A 21,098-nucleotide genomic window follows, 5' to 3' on the forward strand; every position below is an offset into this window, starting at 1 on the left:
GCTTTAGTAAACACTGAAATATAATAAAATTTAATATTTTTCTATACATTATAATCTTACTCAGCATATTTAATATTAATACTAACTGATAACAAATATTATGTTTTAGCATTTGTGTCGGTCGAGACCGGAGGCCCTAGCCGTGCACAATGAATGAACTGGACTCATTAAGGCAAGAGGCTGAAACGCTGAAAAATGCCATACGAGTAAGTATCTTATAAATTTAATAAATAATAATAATTCAATAATTTATCATTTACACTAAGCTAATAAATAAATCAGTTTTAATACTATATTGTACTTCACTTCAAAAGCCTTAAAGTCAAAATGAATAATATAGATATTTTTTAGTACATTTATTTTTGTGTTATATTTTTAAAATATTTTTATTATAATTAATGAACAATAAGTATTCATTTATAAATGCAAACACAACACATAACTCAAAATTTATAAATACCATACAATTAACGCTGTTTGATTATTATCTCGTTCATATAAGCCTAGGTTGGTCCTTCCAAAGTACTACCAAGTCAATGATGTTAATTAATAATTAATTGTACAATGTAACCAGCCCACATTACATAAATTATTGAATTAATTTATTAATAAATCTAAATTAACAATTTTTAATAAATTTTACGAATGTACAATATGATGCATATAAGCATTATTAAATGAAATCAGCTATTAGTTTTTATCGATTTAAAATTGTCCGCATAATTATAATATAACCGGTGTGTTCAAATTTCGTTCGTCCGACAGTTTTATTAACTCGTGATTATTGATTTGTTTATTTTTAAATTTTTTAAACTAATACATCTTTTTTTTGGTTCAATTTATTTGTAGCTGGTTGACGTTGAATATAGTTTAATCTTCGTATCGTTATGATAATACGACGACGTATTGGTAGTCTGAAACTCTAAAACCTTCTAAATTCGACATGTGTTATTGTATGTAATGTTTTTTAATCAGTAAAGGTTTATGATAATAATCGTATTTTCTAATTCACCTATGATCAAAATAAAAAAAAAAATGATGGATTTTACATTTTCTCATCCTTTTCACTGATATAATATAACATTGTTATTATGATAATAATAATATAAATAAATTACTGAACAATATTTCCATCGTCACAATATATTATATTAATTTAAAAAGTGTGTCTATACTGCGACCACAAGTTGTACATCATAAAATACAACCATAAGATACATTTTTCAATTTAAATGTCGATAAATATATTTATAATAACAATATAATATTGTGATGTATCCGTCAAAAAACCCGTTCATCCCGTTATTCGTTGCGTATTCGTACGACAATCACGTGTTGCGCTCTCGAGATCCACTCGTAACCGTCACACACACACAGCTATCCCTTACACGCGTAATACCAGAATGAAACGTCTTATCCAGACGACGGTTGCACGGGAACAACATTTTTCTTTTCTTTTTTTTTTCTATTTTAAAAACGGAATGTAACCTAGTCGAATCGTTTAGACGAATAGCATTATATGCGTGTAAACGAGCATAATATTATGTGCAGCGGTCCTATAGATGGGAAAAAATGTAAAATCGTCGTTGCCCGCCCGGTTTTATGATATATATATATATAAAAAATAATAGTAACAATCGTCCTGTATAATAACACTCTGCGGTTATATATATATATGAGCACGGAGCTGCTATTAAAACGCCGCGGCGTTATTTTATGTGTACAAAAAGTATAATAATATACGCTGCGGCTGTGTGGCCAATGCCGCGCATACACTGCACGCACACGTCTACAAGTCGGCGCTCGTTTGGTGAATCGAGCGGGTCGGTGGCGTAGGTGGAGGGCGTTAGCGTGGTGTAGTGCAGAGAGAGCTTTTGCGGTGCGGCGACGGCGACACGCGAAGAGGAGAACGACGGCGGCGGCGGCGGCGGCGTCGTCGTAGTTGTCGTCGTCGTCGTTGGTGGTGGCCAGCGAAGGGGTCATGCGAAAGCCGGCCGGCAGTCTCGCTCCCCCCCAGCCACGCCACTCTGCTCCCCCATATCTGCTGCTCTCATATGCGGTGGCGGCGACCGACCTCTCCTCCACCGTCCCGCCGTTGCCGCCGCTGCGACTATCTCGCGCGCGCGCCCGTTTGCACGTCGATCAATATGGCGCGTAGCCGCCGTCTCGCGCGCGGGTGCGCCGCCGTCGTTGTCGTTTGACTATAACTGCACGACGAGGGATCGTTCACACTGGCCAATTTACCCCGTCTGAATAAAAATAATAATAATAAAAACCGTGTATATTATAGTTTGTAATCGAGGATGATGTATCATAAAAAAATCAACTGTAGGTTTTTTATTCTTCAAAATTTCGTCCCATGGAATCAAATTGTATAGAAAAATCGGATTGCAATATAGAATCGAATACTCTCGTTTGTTCGCCCCACGTATTAATCGATACATGTGTATCATGTGTACCCGAGAATTTCGTTTATACTACACCATAAAATACTTGAACATCGAATCCGTGATTCAAATCCCAATTATTTCCCAAAAAATTACTCTTGCTACGTCTGTTGACATTGGGATGAGGTTTTTTTTTATTTATTCGAATGATTTTCTTTTCTTTGGTGATTATTCTTGTGTATTGCAAATTTTATATCAATTGATATAGCTATACCAGTTAATCATACCTAGTTTTATTATTTTTATTGTTTTTATTACTATTATATACAATATATGTCTCTATTATAAGAATGATGACTGATGAGTTTGTTACCTATTGTAATTTGTATTATGATATAATATCGATTCAACTGCCGATCATATACATATTTTTTTTTTTTTTACTGATAATTATTTAATTATTTAATATTATTAGTCGTTACTTATATTTTTAATATTCATTAGTGCCTTTATTATTATTATGAAAATATAAAACATCACGAATTCACGAATACGAAAACGCCCTTTTAACTCTTTTTAGTGATTATTTTATTATAGTCTACCGTTACACAATTAATTCAAGAAGTAGTAATATTGTCATAGACTATTTTATTGTAAAATAATTAAGACAAATTTTTATTTTACAATTAAATATACATGGTATCAACATTTAACATATTATTGTACACTCTTAAAAAAAAAAAAAATATTGGATTTTGTGGTTGTTATTATTTTATTGTACCATATTATGTATAGTATCTCCAGTTTATTATTGTCCTTACAAAGACATTATAATTATTCTTTTATTTCTCTAGTAGTCTAGTAGATACATTTTATGTATTTATTAAATGCATAAGTTGTGTTAAAAAAATTAATTCAATTCAATGTTTATTCTATTTTCAATATTGTGTAATAAAACTTAATTAAAACCATTATCTGTTTATTCAATTGCATTGTAGATACTTGCTTAATATATTTTGGTGCATGTACGCAATGCAGAATGGAGATAATTATTTTCTTATATCTATTCATTAGTCTCTAAATAGACACTTGTTAGAATGTACCTATAATGAATAAAAAAAATAATTTCCTGTCAAAATTATATATATATATATATATATACCTAATATGTATTGTATATTGTGTATTAAATTCATTATGTATATTATAGTATATATCATATACCTAATACTGCTTTTCAATAATTTGTTTGACAAGTAATTAGTCATTGTGTATTTAAATTATGTAAACTATGAATCAAATGTTTATATTTATTTATAATTCCAATGGACAATGTGCAATTTATAATATAGTTATAAAGATAAAAATATTAATACTAAACAAAAATGCTTGTTATTATAATATTTGGTTTAATTATACCTTACTATAATAAACATGAGTTATTTTATTACGTTGTTATAATTATATTGCTGTATGTGTGTATCCATGTGTAAAACTAGTTTGATTAAAAGTTTTATTTTTTTAATAGGATGCAAGAAAAGCAGCATGCGACACAAGTCTGTCGCAAGCAACCACCAGCATGGAACCGGTCGGCCGGATACAAATGCGAACGAGACGTACCCTCCGTGGACATCTCGCCAAAATATATGCCATGCATTGGGGCTCTGACTCCAGGTAATTCAAGACATTAAAAAAAAAAAACCTGGCATATAAATATAGACAAAATTCTATAGTAGAATCAGTCAATTATTAGATCTAATTATGACTGCTTGCAATTGTCATATTTATAAATAAATTAAACATTATGACAAATTTACAACAACAAAAATGTCATATTGTCATTTTTGAATAGCTATTGTATAATACTATAATCAGTATTAGTGTTTATAATTTTCTTTAAAAAAACAACTTCATAGTTTAAAATGTTTTATAAAAGACTTTAAATACTAATATGGAAATACAATTATTATTAAAATATTAATTTGCTTTTTATTCTTTCTGTATTATATTTATTTTCAACCTCTGATGTACAATATATATTATATATTTTTAAAACTTATTATTTATTGAATAATTTTATTTCAGAAACCTAGTATCAGCCTCACAAGATGGAAAGCTTATCGTATGGGATAGTTATACGACAAATAAGGTACACGCCATACCACTTAGGTCTAGCTGGGTGATGACGTGTGCATATGCCCCATCCGGCAGTTTCGTTGCTTGTGGTGGTTTAGACAACATATGTTCAATTTATAGGTATCCTATATAATTTCTTAATAATTTAAGGCCAAATTAAATTTTTTTTTTTAAATATTTTTATTATTTTTTTATAATATTTTTAGTTTAAAAACAAGAGAAGGTAATGTAAGAGTTAGCCGAGAACTGCCAGGGCACACAGGTTACTTATCATGTTGTAGATTCCTTGATGATAACCAAATTGTCACCAGCTCTGGAGATATGTCATGGTAAATACTTAAATTTTTTTGATAAATTACATTTTATTCTCACTTAAAACTATTGTGTAATAGTGCATTATGGGATATTGAAACTGGCCAACAGTGTTCATCGTTCATTGGACATACTGGCGATGTTATGTCTCTGTCTATGTCACCTGATATGCGAACATTTGTATCAGGAGCTTGTGACGCTTCAGCAAAAGTATTTATAATTTATTGTTTTCAAATAAAATACAGCTTAATTATTAATATTTAATTTTCAGTTATGGGATGTTCGAGATGGAACATGCAAACAAACGTTCCCAGGACACGAATCTGATATCAATGCTGTTACGGTAATTAATTAATAAAATTATTAACTTTTTTTTAAGTAAATATTGTATACTATTGTTAATAGTTATTTATATAATATTATAATTATATACATCTTTGGTTTTATCATTTTTAAAATGTTCAATGTTTTTGTTTAGTTTTTCCCAAATGGCTATGCCTTTGCTACTGGCTCAGATGATGCTACATGTCGTTTATTTGATATCCGGTCTGACCAAGAATTAGCCATGTACTCACACGACAACATAATATGTGGCATAACATCTGTATCATTTTCAAAATCAGGACGTCTACTATTGGCAGGTTATGATGATTTCAACTGTAATGTTTGGGACTCGATGAAAGCTGAACGTGCCGGTTAGTTTAAATTTATTTTAAGTTAATAATTACAAAAAAAAATTTCTATAAACATTAAACATTTATTAAGGATTCGAAATTCATAAATGAATCATATCTTATTAATTTAAAATAAAAGATATTAGGTATTTATGTTCTCAGTATTTTATCTAGTTTAAAAATAATCCATGGTAAAAATATACTAAAACAAGAAATATCTTTCCCCTAAAAATATTTGAAAACATACATTTTAAGTTTGAATTTATACTGGTTATTATTTTTATAACTTATTTTTTAATTTTTTTTTAAAAGAATATTGCAAGTTTATTAAATAATAATTACAATATTATCAAGTATAAAATCATATAAATTGAAATTATTGTACCTAATTAAAAACCTTTTACATTTATGAATAATGAATAATTAAAAATATATATATTTATTTTTCCAAATTTCAGTATATGTACTGTATAATAGAGATTTATTTTCCCAGACGTCCTTTCTCATTTTTATTTTTATTTTTTTATATACCTAATTACACATAAATTATAATGCATGCCTTAATATATTATGTACCTTTATAAATCATTCTTATAATTTGGTTTGATTTCAATTGGTATATGTGTAATGTATGGCCCAAATATTTCCAATTGAAATTCTTGTTTACTTGATAACCAACCAACCTAAAGAAATTAATTAATGTTAAATCATTTATAAGTTCATAACACAGTGTACTCTCAATTATCCATAGTCTTCTGCAGAATCATCTACTTACATATTATATGTATACAAAAATTATGAAATTTAAAATATTTTCTTAATATTATATGAATATTTAAATAAAAAAAAACATCCTCTAATTTAATTTGAATTTTGCGTATTATCCGTGGAATTCATTTTTCCATGGATGCCAAGCCACCCTTCCCGCAGATAATCGATATTATACTGTATTTATAATTATATACTTCTCTAGATGTTGTATTAGGAAAAGGTAGCACACTTCTAAGATCTGTATTTAAATTTCCTTCTCTCATCATCGCATTTTTCTTTACTGCATTTAGTTTTTCATTTCTTTCTCTATTTTGTATAAATATTTATTAATAAATAAATTTAATATGATTTATTATAGCAATACTTATATTCATCTAATATCCACTCCCATTTATTAGGCCAATCATCAAAAGCTTTTTGTTCTTGGTCACAACGACTTCTGAAATTCTGATCGTCACGTACAGATACATTTGCTCTAGCCATCTTATAATAAAATAATAATATTGAATTTTAGATATTTAATATACAATAATATTAGTAACTAAGCAATATAACATCTAATTATTAAAACTATAGACATTTTAGTAGTTAGGACATTTTTTATGTTTAAGTATAAAATAATTAAAATATAAATCTGAATTTCAAAAGTATTATTTAAATTGCAAATTTATAGTAATGTATGTTTATAAAATTGCATGAACATTAGTTTTTCAATAATTAATTCAAATTAAAATGCAAATAGTATTATTAAGAAACATAAATAATCTATAAAAATTATATTAATTAAAACTTATTATTACACCTATATTCTTCCCAAATTAGTAATTAGAAATGAAACTTATGTGACAAAATAAATATCTAGACTAAAACTGTATTCAAGTGAGAGAATTTTTTTAAATAGGTAGTTTGATGTAGTGTTAAGTTGTTTTTAATTTTTATTAAAGAATTATTTTTGACATATTTTTAGATTCTTTTAAGGTGTAATAACACAGAGTCTACCTCTTTGTCCTAGTAATAATATATTTTATACATCCTTGGTCCAAAAACTATTTTAATTATGTTACTTGAAATGTTTTATACTTTTAAATAATATTAAATTACTATTATTTTGTTGTAGGTATATTGGCTGGTCATGACAACCGTGTCAGTTGCCTGGGAGTAACTGAGGATGGCATGGCTGTTGCTACCGGTTCATGGGATAGCTTTTTACGTATTTGGAACTGAGTTGGCCCTCTAATGAGACCTATGAAGTCAACGCCAAACGGTCCCTGAATTACAAAAAAAAAACCCCAAAAAACAGCTAAATAAATAAATAAATAAAAATACATCAAAAAACCAAATAAAGTAAAAAACAGTTCAAACATTTTTTTCTTAACGGGGGACCACTCACGCGAAATGAAATGTTTTGTTTTTATCACTATAAGTAATCTCTAAGTTGCATTATTCAAAATCAAATACCACCCGACTTGAAGGTCTTCCGTTTCGCGCATTTTGGGACAAGTGTCCGCGGCTGTTTAGGTGCTCAAAAAACAAAACCGTGGCAACACAAACTATCTATGAAAACGTAGTTTTAACAATTATATTTTACAACATATAATATACAGATGTGTGTGTGTGTGTGTGTATATGTATATATATACATACATACATACATACATACATACAAACTAAAATAATTATGAATATTTATATCTAAGTCATATAACTAGAATAGATCAGTATTTAAAGTTATAAAACGCTAAAAAAAAAATTATATTCCTAAAAAGTTTTTTTAACGAGTGTTCATATTAAAAATAATTTTTAAAACAACAAAAAACAACTTTATATACTTTTCTGTGTAAATACTAGTAAATTAAATCTTGTGTATAATATTAAAATTTAGTTCTTAGAGTTAAATATATAATCAGAACTGTGTGCATTTTTCAAATAAATCTGAACTATATATTATTTTCACCGAGAAGTTTTAGATTTTACACCGATGTTGGTTTTTAAAATATACAGGCGTTATTTTACAAAAAGAAGTTAATCTATTAACAGTTTGTTCTCAATACAATGGTCGGTTGTTTCTCTTTGCTGATACCCATTTATATTAAATTATTATACTTAATGTGTATTTGTCTATAAGTGAAATATTTTGGGTTGAACATTGAGATTGACTTCTTAAAATATTTAGAATCGTCTTAACATTTTGTAACACCACGGACGGCCTTCATGAGGGTTGTGCTCTGATCATACACATCTTTGGTTTTTATTATAAACAATATTCTTTTAATATATATTTTACTTTTAAATTTTTTTTTTTACATTCTAACGCACACATACACATTTTTATATTACATAACCAGTTTTTTAAAAAGCATTTATACCTATTAAAATATACGTGTGAGTTATTTGTGTTGTTTTTAAACTGTCAAGCATTCATTGAATAGTTAATTTTAATTAATATTAATTTTATTGTTACTTTGTAAACAAAACCATTACGTTAGCATTATGAATCTGATAAAACCATAAGTTTTGCCACTATATATATCTAAAGGTGGTCATTATTTTGTATTATTATTATTATTATTATTATTTAATTACTTAATTCTTTAAATGTCCACGAATTACTAAAATAAATTTTTGATTCCCTAAATGGATTTACCTACACCATTGAATATCCTACAACTCTTACTGATAATAATGGTGGTGGTCATATTTTCAGTTTCTTTATAATTTTATACGGTATAGCTAACACTCAGTATGCATATTTATGGCGAATTACACACAAAATTTAATATTTGCATTTTCCTATAAATCTGATAATTTAATTGTTAATGTATCAATACAAGGCAAAATGTCTATTAAGTCTTACCTAGATCTTTCATGGATGCGTTGTAATTTATGTTTATAAGAATGTCTTATTTCAATTTATCTAATCTTCATATACTTGTGTTTTTGGGTTAATTAAACATGAAGTAAGACTTTTTTGTATGCATTAGCTGTATACTATACCATGTGTTGTGTTCTAATATGTTAGCTATCTGATACAGACAATTTATCTTAATACCTAAAGAACTATTTACTTAGAAACCTTTTTTAGTTTTATGATTTAATATTTTTATAAATATATATTTTTTCCTAAAAGACTAATTATTTCTATTAAAAAGAAAAGTCATTGAATATGATGTTTAAATTCAATGTACATTGTCAACAACCACATGGTTAATTGTTAGAAAATACATTTTTTTTTCAACTTGAATGATCAGCTGTATAATAATTTATGAACATACAAAATATAAAATTAATTAAAAGTATTCATTTTACTTTTAGTTATTTAAGAATAAACAAAAAAATTGTATATTTATATGCATGTATGTAACATATTTATACATACATATATATATATAGATTTATTAATAATAATACTAATAGTATGTACAAAATATCAAATTTATAATTACATTTTTTTGCTTAACCAGACATCTTTGTAAACATTTTAATACATTCAGTACTTAGAGAATCTTATCGATTATTGTAATGATTTTGTGTTCTACTTTCATTTTGTTTTTGTTTTTGAGTGTGTGTTGCAGTCATTTTTTGAATTTTTTCTATAGTACGTATATTTTATAATTAAAAAAAAATTATCAATAGGATTACATCTTACCATCTAATATTATTATGTAAATATAAAATAGAAATTACATAATTTACAATTATAATTATAATTTTTTTTTTTTCGGCAACAGTTTGATGTCACACACTGTATCATATAGGTACTTTTACTATGGTTATAAATTATAATTATAAAATATTACAACTTTAGGTCTTACGTAAAGATAAGGTCTTAAGATTATCGTTGTTCGATAACTATTAAGAAAATAAGGAAAAAATATTAAAAAATATTGCAGTCAAAAGAATATCGCTGTTTTTGTCGAATTTCTAATCATATTAATTAATTTTAAGTTAAGTTATCATTATTAATTTTAATTTATTGCCAAAAGGAAAAAACACTAAAAACCAAGTAGTTAATAGTGTCTTGTATTTTTTTTATTTCCTTTTTTTTTATCGCTATTGCGTTTATTTATTTATTTTTTAAAATGTAAGTGTAATAAGTTTGTCATGGTAAAATAAAATAAATATTTAACATATTCAAATATGTTAAGTGTTATTTAATATGCTTTTTACACATTGCCATTGATTAAATAATTAAATACTTTTAGAGCACTCTTTAAATTTTAATTTTTTCTAGCAGTGATTGACCTCATGTGCAATGCATAGATTTTATTAAAAATCTTAAATCAATAAAGTTAATATAACTGGTGACCCAATAAACATACTACACTAATTTTTTACATAAAATTTTGTGTTTTTTTTTACGTTTTAAACTCAAGTGCATTTTATATTTAAAAATGAAAATTGTTTTCTGTTTTATTACAATGACCTTAAAAAATAAAAATAAATCATAATTTTTTTAAAACAGAAATCTTTATTTTCAATTAGTCTAATAGTCCTAAACTAAATGTTCTATTAATTATGTTAATATTGAAACCATATATTTTTTTTTTTTAATTGTTCCGACGATTCAGTGTTGAAGATTATAAATACCTATAGTTTAATATTCATAAGTAATTAAATTAAATTACATTTAAACAGATCTGTGACATAAGAGTCCATAAAATCCTATTGCATTATTTTTGATCCTCAAAACTGTAAATGATAATAGTTTAAAAATAATTAAATAAAAGTTAAATATCAATATCAAATTTTACATTGGCACAAAATATGAAATTAAAATTATATTTTGTGATTTAAAAAAAACTATGTTAAGTATTTAGAACTGTTGATATTGAAAAACTAAATCCATTCTATAGCATTATCATTTATGTATTTCTATTTTCTTATTTTTCTTAACAATCCTACAAGCTATTGCCATTAGAGACCTCTCATTAAATACCTATATAAGAAGTATTGCAAACCAACATCATTTGCTATTTGCATACACTTATTACAAGTTCAAAGTTGCAACATTGAACATACTTAATACTGAACATAGGTAGTAATAACTAATATTACATTAGGTATTACCGCTGATAAAATATCAAGAATTTTATAATATTTGATTCGTCTACAGTGGTGCCAAAGTAGTTTAAGGTATGGAGATTGGAGAATTTTTTAACTGAGTTAATTGAAAAATTCAGATCAAACAGTGGGATACTTGTACAGTAGTGCAGTACCTACATGAAACATAAAGATTAAGAGTATTAAACACAAAATAAATGTGTCCAAAAATTATGGATAGTGTCATTATGATTTGTATACCATAATAAGAATAGAGTTCAATATTTTTATTAATATAAAAATGACTTACATTTTATTAGTTACCTTAAAACAGTTTAGTAGGTACTTACTAACATTTATACATAAATATATTACAAACTCTTAAAAATATATTTTTGATTCTGATCAATGTTTCAATCTTCAACTTCAACAACTTTTAATGAATCTATAATGGGTACTTTGGGTAGTCAAAAGTAAACAATTAGCAGTACCCTTTTTTTTTTAATAATTGTGAAAAATCAAAACAAAATAAAATAGGTAAAGGAAAAACAATATTTTCTACAAATATCCAGTTTTTGACAAAATCAATTTTATAATTATAATAACTGTAATTATAACTCGAACCCGAATTACTGTAGATATGTGAAGTTTCACCAGATGTTAATGTTGACATTTGTTATCCATAGCATAACTTTCAAAACATTTTACTAATTAAAAGCTACATAATATAATATGCATTTCATTTTGAAATTTTCTAAGTCCATAAAACAATTTAGATTTAGATTAAAAAATTTGAAAACTCAATATAAGATCCCTCATTAGTAATATTAGCAACTTTTAATAATTAAAATCTACAAAAACATGATTTTTTTTCTATGAGCGTATGAAGTTCAATAAAAAATGTATAAATATATGTTCAATATACATAGCTAAAACTTAAAACTATAATACAAGTTTACTTATATCTATATAGTTCTTACTGAAATCTAAAGCTCTAAAAAGATATACCAGCACAATTTTTTATAGGCATTAATTTGTATGAACTTGCATAGATACTAGTACGTAGGTAGCTAGTATCTTCTAAGACCGTGGTATATACCTACCTATTATTTTCAGATATTATAGAATTACGAATTATTAACAAGTAGTTAAACTATTATAGAACCATGTAACTACAATAACTACGTTAAAAATGTCTAGTGCGGCATGTTCTCAAAGTTGTATATTATGTACATTACACGTTGAACCTCAATAAAACAGAACTTTCCTAATACGGAACAATTTTGTAGGTCTTGTGCAAGTAAAAACCTTGCATAAACTGGAAATATGACATGCATGTGTAAAAAATAAAATATGTTACGTAAATATTATTGATATGATGATATGTAGGTACATCCTAAAACGATAAATAAAATAAAATTGCACTACATACTAAGTTATTACTTATTTGTATGCATGGTATCGATCAATGTACACAAATTTTTACATGTACTTTCAAATTCTAGTTTTGTGCTTACAATTATTTACCGAAGACGATGTATGACAGAAAACTTCATGGACATCAACAACTGCAGTATAAATTTTATTATTTAAATAAATATTATACATTTACATTAAACATAAAAATTCTTATACAAATATAATAGTTAGATAATATGATCAAATTAATAATTATTTATATTCATAAAATAATCGATACAATAATTATTTCAAATAACAAATTTATTAATAATCCTTCGAGATCATTATGTATTATAAATCATATAACATAATAATTAGGTATTCAATACATGGTATGGCTACATATAATAATAAGGCATGATTGATATGGAAGACATAAAAAAATATAACAAATTTCAATCGACATTTAATTTAACTTATTAGTGTTAAAAATAAATAATAACAATAAATAATAAATAATATTTTATACAGGAATTTACTCCCATTCTTGTTTAATTTTTTCGAAAACAGCATCTTCTATAAAAGGCTTGTCGATAAGGCTAAAATGATAATAATATCATGTTATGTTTATTTAAAATTAATTTAATATTGCTTATTCTTGTAGAAATGTTTATTGCATACCTGATCATAATATCACCACAGAAAAAACATTCAGCTGCCAATAATTTATCTAAGGATTCTTTGACTTTATCACGACGATTGATTGCTTCCAATGACTGTGAAATATCTTTATTGTTTTGGTACAAAGTGCTGAGCTGATTCTAAAAAAAAAAAAATTTACTTCAAAATCAATAAATCAACCGCACCACAGCTACATACCTGAAGATCCTTAATAGTATTTATTATACTGGAATCTACATATGGTTGCATTTCTTTGATTAGACACTCTGCATGAAAACAATGTGAGCAAGGAAACGTATAGAAAGCTTTGGTCATTAATTGTTCATGACAACTACTACACTCATTTGATGGTTGGATTAACATGTACCCATTTCTGAATGACAAAATTTCAGATCTAATTACTTCTGCTGATTTGGTAGCATCTTCCATTTCTTCCTTGAGATTTTGTATATCTTTATTGTATACCTAACAAAATATATACAAATGCAATTATTTCCATAATATTCCTCATACAAACTATAATAACTATCACATTATCTTACTTCAAGAGATGAGCACACGGCGTCTTTAAAATGATCAATTGTTACAAAATCTGGGAAAAATGGTAAGATGTCTTCAATTTTTATAAACTTGCACTCTTCCAAAAAACGCATCGCTTGTTCTATGTCATTATTTTGTTTCACCACGTATTGTGCTAAGGAAAAGATGGATAATTAAATTTTTATGTCAAATCAATAAGTATATTTGTACAGTGTAACTCACCAATCTTTAGCCAAAGTTTTTTTGATAATTCTATGTTATTGTTGGGCAACGAAGCTGTGGTTTTAGCCAAATCAACACTGATTGTCAAAGCTAGATCCACTGCAGCTTCCCATAGGCCCAAAACAATGGACAATTGTACACATGCTTCTCCTAATTGATGTTCACGACACAATCGGAGAGCAAATTCTGGACTGTAGCTCACAGCTGTTATCTCTCGACCTTGTAGCTTTAAGTAATTCATTAGTTTGTCTTTATTGTACTTGATATAGAGAGAAATCAAATAGTTATGTACAGATTCTGCATGACAGTTCAAGCAATGAATACTGTACTCCAAGTATCTGATTATTTCCATAGCCTATGTAAAATATACAAACAATATGATTGTACAGATTTCTATGCAAATGAGCGCAATATTTGGTTCTATACTCACAAGTCTTTCACTTGGATTCGGAATTATCAATGCATTGATGACTTTTAATGGATCTAACTTCTGTCCTTGTTTTATCAAAATAGATACAGTTTGTGCCGGAGCTTTTTCAACAAGATCAGAGGAAAACGTATAAAATAGTTCACTAAATGGATGGTTGTCTAACAATGTTAATGCTACAAATGTATAATCATAATATTAAAATTAGTTATAAATAATATTCTAGAAACATCAATTTTATTTACCCTCAGCAATGTTTTCTTCATTTAAATAATGTTGAATAACACGTTTATAATCTTGATTTTCAAGTGCCAACCAAATCATAAAACTCACATCACCGTGACTAGCCAATATGTCATATATGCTTTCCCAATTTTTACGAATACAATCCTAAAAGTAAAAAAAACTATTAAAAATATATATATAAAAAAAAACAATAAATACAGTTGATGCAATTTATAAGATACATAGATATAAGTATAATATCACGAGCACAAGCTTTGCTTTTAGATGGTGCTGCAATATGTATCCTATGGTATTTTAATTATATTCTTTGTATTATTTATATTGTTGCAAAATAGTTATTATTATTATTAAATATAAGATTCAGTTGATTATAAGTTTTAAGACTTAAAACAAACCAAAACACTATCTGAATGTATCTAAATAGTTAATACTAAATACATTAAAACAAAGCCAATTAAAAACCCACTATATCAATTAAAAGGCCCAAATTAATGACTCATTAACTATTTTAGTAGTCATGTGTGTAAATATTTTGAAATAACTATTTTTTTTTTTAAATTTACTTGTGTTATAAATTTATAATGGTTTCGATTCATGCCTTTAATGCAATAACCGCAATCACATTTCATATCATTGGATGGAGTAATCATTTTAATAAGAAACAATATAAATACAAGCAGTATAAGGCCTAAATAGTCAAAAGTAACAAAAATAACAATTTTTTTAAAATACAATAAATAGTATTATGTAAATGTAAAATAAATAAATAAATAAATCTAATCCTAAAAGACATATTTCAAGTGTCTAGATTAAGAACTAATAAAATTAGGGAGTACAAAGAATATGGTTCTCTGGTAATAGAACATTTAAATAAAGAGAACCATAAGAATTTTTATTAGCTTGCATTTGAGACCCAATTGCTAAGGAGACCATATAATTCAACCATATTCACAAATAAAACATACTAAATAGCAATATATGGATTTAAGCATGAGCTAATTATTTAAGTGAGCAGAATTTTGATGAATGAAACCTAGATTCACTTAGTGCTGGGTTCCAAAGTGAGTCTTATAAGTGGCGTTCACTGTATATAATTATTTATAAATTAGTAGATATTTACTTGAATAATGGATGTAGATAAAAATTGTTTAAATGATTCTTGTAGCGTAGTATATTCTTGTAATTTTCCTTGTTTAGAATTTCTAAGTACAGCCAATTCATTAGCAAATAACTCAATCAACCACAATGTAATCATTGTTATTTTTGTATAATCCTGCGAGTTTAAACCATGTAGTTTCTGCAAGTAAACCAAAAAAAAAAAAAAAAAAATTTAACTTATTACTTAGGTACATAAATTTAAACTAAATATCATACTTTCATAAGAAATAATTTAATGGGTTTTTTTTCATTTAAATGTAAAAATTTCAATACAATTTCTTCAAATGATACATTTAGGTTAGCATATATCAGTGCACTATTTTCATATCTAAAAACAAGTGATACAATAAATTAATGACTAACTTATGTTTATATTTTAATTTTATTTATTGGTAGTATTTAAATAGGTAAATAATTAATTAATTACTGTTTTGAATTGAAAAAATGCTCTGCTTGTCTAACTAATACTTGATTTATCCTGTGAGGATTGTTAATGCATATTTCTTTTGCTTCTTCAAACATCCCTTTATCAAGATAGACCTAATTAGCAATATTATAGTAAATATTTTAAAATTCCAGAAAATATCATTATTTTATGATCTCAATCATACTTTCCAAACATGACGATCTTCTTTATTTATTTTATATCTAAAAACGGCACGTTCTGCATACAACCAAATTGTACCGGTCATCAAATCTTTTGTTATATTCAACAGTCTTCCATAGCTCTAAATGGCATATTTAATTGTATAAACAAATAAAATTTAAAATATCTAATTATTTACATCGGAACAATAATCTTCATCCATCACTTGAGATGCATTGCGATCAGCAGGGGCTACTAAAGAAACAGCAATAACTCTTTCTGGAAACAACAACAATACATGATAACGTGTAAATGTCATTGACAATGGTACAGTGAAATCATCATCATCTCTTCCATACAGCCGACTATACTCAATGAGTTCATGAGAACTAAAAATTGTTTTTTCATCTTTGTTTATATCAATCTGTAAATTAATGTTTTGAAATTAATTTAAATCACAGTATATTGGTATATTAAAAATAGTAATTTACCTCTGCAACAAATACTCCTAACTCTGTAAGAAATCCAAAATATTTTGGAGCTGTAAAATCATTGTTTAAGAAATAAAAATGTAATTTGCTATGTTTCACTACAGTTGGGACTTCATAAAACCGTTCTGTAAAAAGAAAAATAATTATTACAATATACACATAACTTTCTTATACTCAAATTTAACTATACTAAATTTAAATGTATATACCACTTTAGTAATCAATTATACAGAATGGATCACTATGTTTTGCTGTATGCTAGTAATAGTCATAAGAAAATTGTTAATACAGTTGCTTACACTCGCCGCAGAATAAGAACATACCTGGGCGGCAGACCAAAACAGGTTTACCGCACGCAGGTTGTCACTAACATATATACCTATCGTTGGCCAACTATGACAGGTTGCGGTGAGGAACTGGTCTGTTGACGGCGCAACGAGGTATGTTCTTATTCCGTAGCGAATGTACTCAGTAGATATTTTTCAAAAACGAATTGTACTTAATTGATTCCTCGTTCTTAAATAATACAGATATTAAATATAATATTAAACTAGCCTGGAATGGTCAAATAATTATTGAAAATTTGCTGTAACATTGGTCTTTCGTCTTTATTGAATATGAAGTCAATAAATTGATACAATTTTGTTGGTGTAATTGCTAGTATATAAAATAAATCTGATTTTCCGACTCTATGATATTGGAGTCCAATTATAGGAATAGGTTGTCCTTTACTTATATCAAATACCTGTAATATATAGTTCATAAAAATTTAATTTGGCTAGTGTTAAATAATGAATTGACAGCAATACTACAAACCTCTTTCCAATATTGAACAACACTGCCTTGGAAAAATCTATCAAATTCTGTTCCTAATTGTGTTTCAATTATTGCACCAGATGAATTTCCAAGCAGTATAGGCCCAGTTGTGCTGGATGTGGATTTCACTCTATAATCATAGTTCCAAGCCACAGATGTTATTTCTGAGCCCTGATATTTGCCTACCTATAAAAATTTAACAATAATTCATTATCCAGGACAAATGAGAAGAAACTTGATAATTCTAAATATATTAAATTTTTTCCTTACAGGTTTGAGTTTAGACAGTTGTTTCGTTGCATAAAATAACTGAGAACTACTTATATTACCACATGAAATTAATAAATGCTCTCCAAAGGGATCCAAGAACAATTGCTTAACTTTTAGAGATGAAGTTTTTAATGTATCAATTTCTAAGAACAAATTAAACAGGTTATTTTTATAATTATGATGAAACAATATATAAGTGAGGCAAAATATCTTTTATAGTTCTTAGTTTCAAAGGCAAATAAAAAAAGAACAATTTTATTTATAATTTTTTTTTTTTTACATATATTTATTATGCAATATTGGAAATTTTAATTTATGTAGTTTTAAATAAAATTTTGGTCAAAGGTGCCCTTTATTGTCGATGATTACTCCAAGCAAAATTAAAAGTTTTGGATAACTTTTTCAAGCATTTTCTGAGATATTTGTTAAATTTCTATAATAATTGCTTCCTTCAAAGCTTTCAGATTCCTTGGACAACATTTATAAACCTGATATTTAATATAACCCCACAGAATATCGTCTCTAATGAAAATCAAGTGTCCCAGAAATCTTGCCATGCTGAAACCAAGGAGGATGTTTTGCCACACTCTATATTAAAACTATATAAGTGAGTATATATTTTAACATGGTATTCAAGACCAGGAGTCTTCAAATTATAAAGTCCAGTGAAAATTTTAAGCCCACTAAAAGCGGGAAATAATCTAAAAATGAATTATTTTTATTATCTTGTTTTTAGTATAAATTTACCATAACATTATAGTTTTACATTTAATATTAAACTAACTACAAACACAAGAATACATTTTTTTTTTTTTAAGTAGTGGGAAATTATATTTAAACGTTACTTTCCACTGGAACCACGGCATTCAATGGCAACCATTTAAAACTAGCACTTATTTACTATGATCATTTCTAAAAAAATTAAAATTTTTATATAATTATATTTGTTTTGGTATTTAATTTTAAATATTTTCTTGTATGACCCTCAAGTAAAATGCTTAGACTCCTGCTCTATAATATAGGTGAGTATGTTTTGCTTGATAGAATTTACTTCAATTGTGGCATATCTCTCACCTTCGATATTGTCCTGTTTTAAGTTTATTCGCAGCAACACATTATTGACCATAACTAATACCACATATTCATTGCTTACCAGCAATTGAGCGATCTTATCGCTTGGGGAGAAATTGACTTTCTTCTTGGACAGTATGGGTATTCTTTGGAGATCTGTGTCTTTATCAAAACTCTCATCCAGCTACAACATTGAAGATCAAAATTGTGTTCAAATAGTTAAATAATACGTAATTTAAAGTGCAGAAAATGTTTAGGTACCAATTGTTTGGATGACGGCACAATTTTAATCCTACTTCCAACTCCTTGTTCAAATTGATCAAGTATTGAAATCATCATGTATGTAAATAAAAATCAAATTATCAAACACCAGAAGTTAACGTTATGTCCACTTTTATAATATTAAATTCGATTTAAATTTTTCAAACAAAATCACTTGCATTTTAATTTCACATTATTATAAGAAAATCATCAAACTTCAACTCATTAAAAATAAAAAATTAATAAAATAATTTGCATACTTGTGATTTACTGATTTATACAAGCTATTAAATTCAAGAAAACTCCTAAACTTTTTTAACTTACTTTAACAACTTTCTTTAGCGGCGATATGATAATATCAACGTAAATAATTGATAATAGGTAGATAGTAGAAAATAGGTATTATCAATAAAAAATAATTTTTGGCTTTATCAGAATAATAAAATAACTACCTGTTTATTTGAAATTTCAGTAATTTTTTAATTATAGAAATTTTGCTATTGGTATTCTTCATTTAAAGTACATCAAATTCGTCAAAATTTGAACTTTTAATACTTATAAAAAAAAAATCCTGCATATCATGAACCTTTAATAATTTACATTTACCTTTACCTTTTTTAATATTTCTATATATCCTTAAAAATAAGACTCAAAAATCGTTTAATAAATTTATTTAGGTTTTTCGTTTATGAACTACAAAAAAAAAAAAAGAATTCTGTTTATTTTTCACAATTCTCCTACCCCCAAAATTAAAATTATTAAAAAAAGTACTTGGGAATTTTTTTTACTTTTGACCTCCCAAAACACCGATGATACTACTACCTGTAGATTTAATTTCCTAAAAAAAAAAAAAAAAAATGTGAAAAACTTAAGCATTTGTTAATTTGTTATACATAATTGCACTGTTCTTAGAAGTGATGAGATACAAAAAAAAAAGCGGATAAGTGGGTACTGTTCTGCTGTACATTACGTGCCGTGTGGATCATTATGAAGTATATATTGTATATAGGAGTGTTGAATTTGAATCCAATGATAGGTGTCATTATGTATACGAAAAACGATTCTAAACGAAGATAATTTGTCAGCCTAGGACATAATTTTCAGTGGTAGGTGAAAACGGTGGTTTTTGTTTTAATGGCCTGAATACACCAAAATTTAAGTTCTTTATTATTATTGAAAGCTAAACTTATGGAAAGTCTTGTATTAAATTTTCAACTCTTAGCTACTAATACAAAAACTTTTATAAATTATACCTACAAAATAATTTGCAAATATTCATGATTTTGACGAATTATTGTCAATATTTGAAATTTTGAACTTCAAATGCTAATAAAAAAAATTGTGGCTATGTATTTTTGTAATTTTTTAATCACTTTAACAATAACTTCTGAGTTATGAGTAACTTTGTATTAAATTCTCAAGTATTTTGACTAGGCCAAAAAAATTTTATCGACATCTTAAAAAAAAATTTTCAAAAAACTTGAAAATTTCAGTTGTCTATAAATAGCTCAAAATAAATCAAAATATTTTGAAAACTAAATCATGTAAAAAAAATGCCAATTTAAATAACTGGTGAAATTTTCAAGTATCAACGATTTATACTTTTTG

At 26.6% G+C, this 21,098-nt stretch overlaps 3 protein-coding genes across 4 annotated transcripts in view; 1 reads left to right on the top strand and 2 right to left on the bottom strand.

Annotated features, from left to right (window-relative positions):
* Positions 1–10,418, top strand: part of LOC114118998 (guanine nucleotide-binding protein G(I)/G(S)/G(T) subunit beta-1) — a 31,578-nt gene extending 21,160 nt beyond the window's left edge. For both annotated transcript variants that reach the window (XM_027980454.2, XM_027980458.2), the window contains exons 2-9: positions 110–206; positions 3,916–4,061; positions 4,473–4,643; positions 4,730–4,852; positions 4,916–5,045; positions 5,107–5,178; positions 5,314–5,530; positions 7,398–10,418. In XM_027980454.2, coding sequence (XP_027836255.1) covers positions 150–206; positions 3,916–4,061; positions 4,473–4,643; positions 4,730–4,852; positions 4,916–5,045; positions 5,107–5,178; positions 5,314–5,530; positions 7,398–7,504 — 1,023 coding nt within the window. In that variant the 5' untranslated portion in view covers positions 110–149 and the 3' untranslated portion in view covers positions 7,505–10,418. The remainder of the gene's footprint in view (positions 1–109; positions 207–3,915; positions 4,062–4,472; positions 4,644–4,729; positions 4,853–4,915; positions 5,046–5,106; positions 5,179–5,313; positions 5,531–7,397) is intronic.
* On the bottom strand, positions 5,988–6,763 carry LOC114119013 (uncharacterized). Its single transcript, XM_027980469.2, has 3 exons — positions 6,645–6,763; positions 6,475–6,586; positions 5,988–6,192 (listed from the first exon to the last, which is right to left on the bottom strand). Exons 1-3 carry the CDS (start codon positions 6,761–6,763, stop codon positions 6,088–6,090), a joined length of 336 nt encoding a protein of 111 aa, XP_027836270.2. The 3' UTR covers positions 5,988–6,087.
* A 2,601-nt stretch (positions 10,419–13,019) lies between the features above and the next one.
* On the bottom strand, positions 13,020–19,834 carry LOC114119613 (vacuolar protein sorting-associated protein 18 homolog). The gene is made up of 18 exons (XM_027981227.2): positions 19,491–19,834; positions 19,233–19,413; positions 18,159–18,301; positions 17,889–18,074; positions 17,628–17,817; positions 17,073–17,197; positions 16,781–17,005; positions 16,607–16,723; positions 16,423–16,535; positions 16,212–16,323; positions 15,958–16,134; positions 14,837–14,981; positions 14,595–14,767; positions 14,165–14,519; positions 13,945–14,096; positions 13,601–13,867; positions 13,403–13,542; positions 13,020–13,320 (listed from the first exon to the last, which is right to left on the bottom strand). The coding sequence occupies exons 1-18, from the start codon at positions 19,566–19,568 to the stop codon at positions 13,257–13,259; spliced, it is 2,943 nt and encodes a 980-aa protein (XP_027837028.1). The 5' UTR covers positions 19,569–19,834; the 3' UTR covers positions 13,020–13,256.
* Positions 19,835–21,098: the final 1,264 nt, after the last annotated feature.

Source organism: Aphis gossypii, chromosome 2, assembly GCF_020184175.1.
Source record: "Aphis gossypii isolate Hap1 chromosome 2, ASM2018417v2, whole genome shotgun sequence".
Lineage (NCBI taxonomy): Eukaryota > Metazoa > Arthropoda > Insecta > Hemiptera > Aphididae > Aphis > Aphis gossypii.